The following is a 10066-nucleotide window of genomic DNA, read 5'->3' as shown; positions in this document are numbered from 1 at the left end:
AGTACAGACTAAAAAGAAGAGGTGCAAGATCAAAGCCTTGAAAAATCACAGAAAACTGGAAAGAAAAAGTACCATGGATAAAAATGTTAAAACAATTCAAGAAAGGAGTGGAACTAAGAGGCAATGGTATCAACAAATATCTGAGAATGAAAAGAACTATATGTGTATTCAGGGCTATTTTTGGGCAGGAACACACAGGCACGGAGTTCCGGCTGGCTTCAGAGTTGGCCATGCCCACTACAGCCAAAACCTCCTCATGCGTGGCTACAGATGGAAGGCCTGGAAAGCGACCCCCCTGGCAACTCCCAAGCGGGTGGGCCGGGGGGGCTGGAAGGATCGGGAAGGCATTTAAATACCTCCCCTGCCTTCCCTGGCCTGTCCAAGGGCCGGCTTGCCCGGGCTCCCTGCAGCCGTGGGGCACCCGGGCAAGCCAAGGGAAGGCAGTTTAAACTGCCTCCCCTCCAAGGGCCAGCTTGCCCGGGCTCCCTGCAGCCTTCCTGGGGGGGCTTGCCAGGGCTCCCTGCAGCCGTGGGGCACCCGGGCAAGCCAAGGGAAGGCATGGGGTGTGGTCTAATATGCTAATGAGCTGTGCTGTCAGGGTGTGGCCTATTATGCTAATGAGTTCCTGCTGGGCTTTTTCTACAAAAAAAGCCCTGTGTGTATCAACTTTTTCATCCAAAATTGATTAAAAATCAAAGAGAAGAAATAAAAATAGACCTCAGATTTTACATAAAGGAGTCTCAATGAAATGCTGAGGTCAAAAAAAAAAAACTAAAAAGGATCGACAGAGGAGTGTGAAGAAAGAATACTGAGGCACTGAAACTAGATCACAAAGTTTGAAAATAAAACAAGAGGTATGAGACAATAAGTAGAGAGGGTGTGGGGATCCAAGAAGGGGTTTGGTTTCAAGAATGATGTGAATAATTACCATGTTTTTAGGAAAAAGGACCAAGAACAGAAGAATGAATGTGAAGATCTGGATGAGAAAGAATGAAAGAAGCAAGAGGAATGAGATTAAGATGACAAACTGTGGATTTAACTGAAGAAATTAGAGACACTACTTCAGAGCCAGTACCTGGAGAAAAAGAGCAAAGATAGGAAGCAAGAGAATATGATATGATGAAAGAAGTAGGAGGGACATACTATTAGGTTACACTGGCTCCATATTGCTTTTCAAATTGGACCACACTAGGAAGGTACCTAATTGTAATACCACCCAGATAACATGTATCTGATTTGGACATCCTTGCCTTGAGTCACTGATACCTATCAGATCATAATTCTCACTTGTTTCTATATAGTGTTAATATTATTATTACAATAATTGAGCCTATGTGTAACATTTATGCTTGACCACTGAAGGCCAGTAGGCCGAAATGCTTCTGTTTTAGGGTCCTAATTTTGAAATATTGTATGAATTGTATTCTTATTGAAACTATATTTGGGTCTATAATTGTTTTTAAACCAATCTGTAATACATACATGTATTTTTGTATAATTTGTATTATTTATATATTTTTGTTTTATTGAAATTAATATTGGGCCCCTTATTTCGTATCTAATTAACCTTTTTGGTTCGTAATTCATTTTGGAGGGGTTAAGTTTCCGTTCTCCTCCTTGTTTCTTTTATCTATTAGACTGGGACAGAAAGCTTGGACCAAGTTTATTGAGAAAAACAAATTCAAAGTAAATTGAGAGGACTTGCTTCTCATTTCAACTGGGGAGAATTTTTTTTCTAGCTATTCTTTTCTTGATCCATGGGTCAGGATTACCTATTATTGTACCTCTCAAAAAGATCAATAAAAAGTGTATTTATAATAGATTATATCAAGAATGGACACACATACACCATGAAATGCAATTGAGGATTATATTATTCCTCCTACAGACTAAGATTTTCTCAATATTTTATAAATGTAACCTTTCATACCTTACTGTCAGATAGGTATTCCTTCTGCAACAAGTTTTCCCAAATGATGTATTTTGGAAACATATATATTCTGTAGCACAAATTTTGGGAAAGGGAGGTGGTTAAAAAAAACTAGTGCAAACGCTACTTAAAAACTAAAATGTCTTTTCTTATGAAGAACAAAACAGGAGGAGCATTTATTAATGGATTTTTAAAAGGAGTAAATAAAGCTGTCTGATAACCTTATATTTTAAACTCTAACAATTCACTTATGTTTGACAATGTACTTCAATCAGCTGTGCTGAAAATATATTCCCTTACAGTGACAAAAGGGACTATTTTCAAGAAAAAACCATTCATGTGTGTTTAGTTACTTTTATCTCACATTGGTGACTAAAGGGAACCTCCACATACAAAGGCAGTCAACCTCTGAATCCCAATACCTGCAGGCAACATCAGGGGAAGACCTTGGCCCCCATCCCCTGATGTTGGCCCTCCAGAGGAACTGGTTGTCCACTGTGTGATACAGGATGCTGGACATAAGAACATAAGAACATAAGAACATAAGAGATGCCAATGTTGGATCAGGCCAAAGGCCCATCCAGTCCAACACTCTGTATCCCACAGTGGCCAGAAATACCAGTGCCATCAGGAGGTCCACCAGTGGGGCCAGGACATTAGAAGCCCTCCCACTGTTGACCCCCCCCAAGCACCAAGATGACAGAGCATCACTTGCCCCAGAGTCCCTATCTATACCTTGTGGCTAATAGCCACTGATGGACCTCTGCTCCATATGCTTATCTAATTCCCTTTTGAAGCCGTCCATGCTTGTAGCTGCCACCACTTCCTGTGGCAGTGAATTCCAAGTGTTAATCACTCTTTGGGTGAAGAAGTACTTCCTTTTATCCGTTCTAACCCGACCGCTCAGCAATTTCATGGAGTGCCCACGGGTTCTTGTATTGTGAGAAAGGGAGAAAAGTACCTCTTTCTCTACCTGCTCTTTCCCATGCATAATCTTATAAACCTCAATCATGTCACCCCTCAGTCGTCGTTTCTCCAAGCTAAAGAGCCCTAAGCGCCTTAACCGTTCCTCATAGGGAAAGTGTTCCAACCCTTTTATCATTCGAGTTGCTCTTTTCTGCACTTTTTCCAAAGCTATAATATCCTTTTTAAGGTGTGGTGACCAGAATTGCACACAGTATTCCAGATGAGGTCGCACCATTGATTTATATAGCGGCATTATGATATTGGCTGATCTGTTTACAATACCCTTCCTAATAATCCCCAGCATAGCATTGGCCTTCTTTATTGCAGTCACACACTGTCTCGACATTTTCAGTGAGTTATCTACTACAACTCCAAGATCTCTCTCTTGATCTGTCTCTGCCAGTTCAGACCCCATCAACGTGTATTTATAGTTAGGATTTTTGGCTCCAATGTGCATCACCTTGCACTTGGCCACATTGAACCCCATTTGCCATGTTGACGCCCACTCGCCCAACTTTGACAGATCCCTTTGGAGTGCCTCACAATCCTCACTGGTTTTCACCACCCTGAACAACTTCGTATCATCCGCAAATTTAGCCACTTCACTGCTTACTCCCAACTCCAAATCATTAATGAACAAGTTAAAAAGCAGTGGACCAAGTACTGATCCCTGTGGTACCCCACTGCTTACACCCCTCCACTGGGAGAACTGCCCATTTATACTCACTCTCTGTTTTCTATTAATTAGCCAGTTTTTGATCCATAAAAGGACTTGTCCTTTTATCCCATGATTTTTGAGCTTGCTTAGGAGCCTTTGATGAGGAACTTTATCAAAAGCTTTCTGGAAGTCAAGGTAAACAATATCTATTGGATCCCCCTTGTCCACATGTTTGTTCACCCCCTCAAAGAACATTAACAGGTTAGTGAGACAAGATCTTCCCTTACAGAACCCATGTTGAGTCTGCCTCAATAGGTTTTGTTCATCTATGTGCCTACTAATTCTTTCCTTAATAATGGTTTCCACCAATTTACCCGGTATCGACGTCAGACTGACTGGCCTGTAATTTCCCGGATCTCCTCTTGAACCCTTTTTAAAGATGGGAGTGACATTAGCTACCTTCCAGTCCTCAGGAATGGAGGCTGATTTTAAGGAGAGATTACATATTTTTGTCAGGAGATCCACAAGTTCACAATTGAGTTCTTTCAGAACTCTTGGATGTATGCCATCTGGGCCTGGTGATTTATCAGTTTTTAAGTTGTTTATCAGTTTTAGGACCTCCTCTCTCGTCACCTCAATCTGACTCAGGTCTTTCAACACCCCTCCCGAACTCAGCGGCTCTGGAGTGGGCAAGCACCTCTCATCTTCCACAGTGAAGACGGAGGCAAAAAATGCATTTAGCTTCTCAGCCATTTCCCTATCATCCTTCAGTACTCCTTTTACCCCTTGGTCATACCCCTTGGACAAGATGGACCACTCATCTGATCCAGCAGAGCTCTTCGTATGTTCTTACATTAATTAAATTGGACAATGGGCAGCATCTGAAATGTTAAATGCAAGCATACTGAGAGTTTCATGCTAGGTACTCTTTTTAATTGTAATTTTCATGCAGATGTTTATTCACCAGTTTACTACAATGGGGCACACAGTGTCTCCCCAAGACTACTTCAGGTTGGGAAAATGGCAGTGGGCAAAATTATTAAATCTCCCCTTTGACAAGCTGTGGTTACAATCCAAATGATGACACCCCACGCCAAAAATTAATTTTAAAAAATCACTAGGACCTCTGAACCGATAACTTCCAGCAGACAATAATCTCCAAGACCGTGAACACCAGAAACGAGCACACATTCCACTTTTGCCAACAGAACTTCCCTCAAGGAAGTCATTTTAAAATGATTAGCCAAAACGGGGGGTGGGGGGGGTTAGACTATGCCCACTGAACTTGCACAAAGGATGAAGGACTCTTGTCAAAGTAAAAGGTAAAGGTAAAGGTTCCCTTGCTCGAAAGCCAGTCGAGTCCAACTCTTGGGTTGCAGTGCTCATCTCCATTTCAAAGCCGAAGAGCCAGCGCTGTCCAAAGACGTTTCTGTGGTCATGTGGCTGGCATGACTAAACACCAAGGCGCACGGAACTCTGTTACCTTCCCACTGAAGTGGTACTTATTTATCTACTTGCAATTTCTTGCTTTCGAACTGCTACGTTGGCAGGAGCTGGAACTAGAGACGGGAGCTCACTCCATCATGCGGCAACTCGGGTCTCGAACTGCTGAACTACTGACCTTCCACAGCCTGCAGTTCAGCGTCTTAACCACTTGAGCCAGTGCAGCTCCGTTGTCAAAGTACATTTCAACAAAGTAAATGGTTGAGCTTTAGCAGCTGACTCCTTGTGAAATGCAGGATATCTAATTTCCTGCAGCTTGGTATTCATAAGTCTTGATGCAAGATGCACAAATGGCACTAAAGGATTGTGCTTGAACTGTTCAGGTGCATGATTCAAACACTGTAACAGCAAGGTGATAAGAATAAATAACTACAGGCACTGCATGCAGATGCAGACTAGGACTTCTGAAAAGATAGTCATATGAACCTGAACTAGGCAGCTGTGATCAACAGTACTGACACATTTTCAGGAACACAGCATTAAATATGAATGTATCTTACCTGTTTGATTATACTTTTTACACAGTGGATAGGAAGACCCTGGTAGTTGGACTTGATTATCCATTTTAAAAGATGATGTCCAAGTACTTCAAAAACCATACAAACATCTGATATTCAATTAAGGATAACTTGGCAGATTTTTTTTGCTAAATTTCTTTAGAAACCACAAGTGTAATTACTCCAGGCAAATCAACTTAACAGTATGCAAATTCTACTATTGTAATGGAGAAATATGTATGCAACAGTTAGCATAGAAGTAATGTTAACTGAGATTCAGAGACCAAGCCAATCCTCACCATACAAGTCTGGTATTTCACACTTAACCATCAGTAACCTGCGAATACCCTCATGTGGATGGAGGAAGAGAAGCTTACACAGTGTAATTTTATACAGTGTTACTCCAGTTTAAGCCCACTGAAATCAACAGACTGAGACTGAAGTAAGTCTTCATAGAATTGCACTCCTGAAACAGGACCTATCAAAACTGGAAATTCCAACCGGTAGGCTAGAGATAAGTGTATATAATCCAAGGGTTCTAATAGGATATAGTACAAATCAAAGGTCATAGTACTGGAAATACATTCTTGGGAATCTTTTTTCTTATTTTATTTAAGAAATGTTTAGCACATCTTTCTCCAAAAAGGGATTCAAGGCAGGTTGCAGTGTTTTTTAAAATGCACCACAATCAAACAAAATCTACATATAAGACAGTTAAAGCAACTTTAAGTAATCAGGAAGCCTTCATAAACTAGAAGCCTATCTAAATAATTCCACTGTACACTGCCATCGAAACACAATATGGGGGCTTTCCTGATCTGTGCCATATAGGAGCCACAGCTAGAAAAAAAGCTCTGCAGCAGGCCAGTCCCAGTTAGGGATGGGAACAAACTGGGAAAATGGAGGTTCGTGGGGGTCTCCATGAACCTTCCTGTTTAACAAACCGGTTCGTGAGGTCCGTGACATGGTAAAACACTCCCCCCCCATGGGCTAGTGATGCCAAACTCACAGCAAGTCTCCAGCTGACTCTCCTGTACCTGCCCTCCAATTTTGGTGAGGACTGGATTTGGGGTGTGTGTGAGTTAATGCCCCCCAAACAGGTGTCCCCAGGAAAGTGCTCTCTGGGGAAATCACAGCAGCAGGTTTGCAGTTTGTCGAATGGCCCCCCTGCAAGCTAGAGGCATCAAACTCACAGCGGACCTCCCCGGGATGCCCCTCTACCCGCCTTCCATGTTGTGTGCAGATTGGCTTTGGATACTCAGCCCCCAAAGCAGGTGCTCCAGGAAAGTGCTCTATGGGGAAATCACAGCAGCCATAGGTTCAGGAATGTGTCAAACAGACCCCCTGCAAGCTGGAGGCTTAGAGCAGAATGGGAGCTCGCTGGTTGGCAGCCACAGCTGCCTATCAAGCTGTGGAGGAGCACTATAGGTGTTTCCAGGGCTGTAGAAGGGCTGCAGAAGCCCATCTCCCGCATTGCCTGGACAATTGATTCATCAGTGCCAGCATGTCTGGCCCACGAACCATTCCCACGAATCTCATGAACTTCCATGAAAAACAGTTTGGTTTGTGGGCAGTTCATGGGAGATTCAATTACATGAACCAAGGCTCAAAAATCACAAACCGGACCTGGTTCATGACGAATTTCAGTTCATAATTTGGTTCATGTCCATCCCTAATCTGTCTATATAATGGCCCTCTTAAGTACACATTAGTTCGAAGAGCAAAGCTGTTACCCAGGTTGAAACTATGCAGATGATTGTTACAAAAGACATGTACTATTAAAAGACAAAGCAAATTGCGCCTTCTGACCAGATAGCACCATAAAGTTACACTTGGACCAGTAAGCACTTAAGTGCCTCTCAAATAAACATGACTTCCCAGCCTGCCATAACACACCATTCTGAACATCTAAAGTGTCTTTTCAGTACCTACTTCTTTTGCTGTAGCACATTAAAGCAGTAATATTAATGTTTAAAAATTAAATTCTACTTCAAAAAGGTTTGTGTGTTTTTTAAATACAAGGTATTAAGTAATCAGGGAAAAAAGATACGTATTCCATTCATGCCAGAAATTTTGAAGTCATCAATTAACTGAACAACCATATCTTTATTTGGATCCATAGGGTCACTTTCACGAACCTAAAAAAAAAAGCCCCCCCCACAAACCCTTTATTTTTAAATAGACTCAAAGCAACATCATTATCAGAAAATAAATTTTAATAATTTATTTTAAGGATATTTAGGAGCTAAGAAAATAAAATGTCTTGCAATTATAATTTTTGCTATCTTCTGCTTTACAAAATGCCAAATGGACAGTTAATTACAAAATTATAGATTTGTATAATGATTCAGTTCGCTGTCAGTCATTAAGCATGAGGTGTGGTTATAATACTTACACATTTAAGCAACTTTATTTCATCCAAGGCTGTCTCTGTATAATGCTGAGCACTTTTTACAACTTTCATTGCAACAAATCTTTTTCCCCTTTAAAAACAAACAAGCAAGTGAACAACATGACAGAGTCAATGCATTTTTAAATTCTAAACCTGTTGTAGGAGGAAATGTTTTCTTTTTATAACATTAATTTAATGAAATGCTTTTCTGTTCCAGAACTGCGAGCTGAAAACTAATCCTGGCAATTATTTCAACAATATTCATTGACTGAATGACATCTCTTCAGTCTCTCTTCAGGAGTTAAGATTCAAAGCAGAGTTTTTGAAGAACTAAAGAAATATGTAATATGCTTGTCCTTTACAAGACACATTATCTCAACAGGTATCAGGCATGCAGTTGCCACAGCGCCTAAAAATTCCATTTTGGAGCCTACTATTTTCAGCAGTGATATTATTGTAGCATCTCTTAGCAATTTTCAGTGGAAATACAATGGCTTGGAGCCAAGCAGTTCTTCTGCTAGTGAGGAAGGGAGGAAGGGATCCCCTTTCAAAACCAAAAAGGCTATGTTCGGGATCACTGGACCTGAATGGACAAAAGCCATGTGGAACAGGGGCTCCAATAAAGAGAGGATTTAGCCAAGACTGAGCCAAAATGTTGGCTGGATCCAAGCCTAAGCTTCTTTATCATTTCACATCAGAATGTTTTAGGACCAAAAAATTTATCATGAATGTCTTTATTACTTATTTGTGTGTAAACTAACTTTATACCATTCAATACTGGTGGAGGAATTAATTTCTTGTTGTTTTCTATGCTGGCTTTTAAAGCAATAATGGAATAATGAGAAACTGGGAGAAGTTAGGCTAGGTTTAGAAAATGTCTCAAAGCCTGCATTAGCTTTCTGATACACTCAATGAAATGTGCAAATTCAATAAAAAGGTTTTATGTTTTACAAGTTTCATCAAACATATACTGAAAACAAAAAATATGATTGTATTAATATCCCTATATAACACTATTTTTAACAGGTGGACAAATATTTGTGTAGCCTCAGATATGTTCTTGGCAATTAATAAAGCACCATTAACATACATTAGAAATCTAACAAAAATATGTCTTACTGCATATCCCAGCATAGCCAGACTGTAGAGAAGTGTCCCCATCCTAATTTTCTGATAACATGATACCGGCTATTGAAAAGATCTCCAATTTTTACTGGATGATAGCCACCTTTAAAAAAGGAACAGATACAACTTACAAACATCAATGGCATTATTTCAACCACATATACATTCTAATGCCCCCTAGAATGTTTAGCTTTATTGTTTAAAAGTCAAGAAATTCTATTAAGTTCCTCATACAACCAAGTCTATACCTACTACAATGGACGTCAATCACACTGGTCCCAACAGGGCATTCACCCAAATAAGTGTACAGAGGACTGCAGCCTGAGTTAAATTTGGAATTAATAGTAAAGTATTTAGACCAAGTCTCTTTAACCCCATTCCCTTTTCACAAGTGTTAATCAAAACTGAAAACTTTGATTCTCTACCGCAGAATTTCTGTATTATTGTGGGGCTACTTCAATCTTGTGGTCCAGACCCTAGAAAGGTATTATATGCTGTAGAAAGTGACATCTTCACAATAGGTCAATTAGAGAACACATGCACCCAGACACCACAGAACATAATGATATGTACATACACACTTTAAATATAAGTAATGTGTAACATCTGACTATAGAATCTCCATCTTAGAGCCAGAAAACACTGTACTTCTTTTACAAGTGTTTTTTACAAGTAAAACTGTGACCAATTTGCCCAGTCTCTTTGCACTTTCAAACTTTTTAACATATTTTGATTAAAATTTGGCAGGGCCTAAATAAGACTGGCTGTCTCCCAACCAAACCTGGCTCATGAGCAATGTTTGCTCTAAGCTGAGGAGTTTTGTGAGCCAAAAGACCTACTAGGATTAAAGTTGTAAGCGAGCCTACATTTTTGAAGAAAGGAAGGAAGGGGAGAGGTGGAAAGAAAGCAAAAAGATGGGAGGGAGGGAGAGAAAAAGAAGGAAGGAAGGAAGGAAGGAAGGAAGGAAGGAAGGAAGGAAGGAAGGAAGGAAGGAA

General features: G+C 40.4%; 1 protein-coding gene across 1 annotated transcript in view; it reads right to left on the bottom strand.

Annotated features, from left to right (window-relative positions):
- The window catches only part of SRPK2 (SRSF protein kinase 2), a 250312-nt gene that overhangs the window by 67713 nt on the left and 172533 nt on the right, over nt 1–10066 (bottom strand). Inside the window, exons 5-8 of the mRNA XM_015415056.1 lie at nt 9066–9174; nt 7950–8037; nt 7605–7692; nt 5558–5664 (exon numbers count right to left, since the gene is read on the bottom strand). Of these exons, the coding sequence (XP_015270542.1) occupies nt 5558–5664; nt 7605–7692; nt 7950–8037; nt 9066–9174 (392 nt within the window). The remainder of the gene's footprint in view (nt 1–5557; nt 5665–7604; nt 7693–7949; nt 8038–9065; nt 9175–10066) is intronic.

This window comes from Gekko japonicus, unplaced genomic scaffold, assembly GCF_001447785.1.
Source record: "Gekko japonicus isolate JY-2015 unplaced genomic scaffold, Gekko_japonicus_V1.1 scaffold5, whole genome shotgun sequence".
In the NCBI taxonomy this organism is placed as follows: Eukaryota; Metazoa; Chordata; class Lepidosauria; order Squamata; family Gekkonidae; genus Gekko; species Gekko japonicus.
This window is presented reverse-complemented; position numbering and strand designations above follow the sequence as displayed.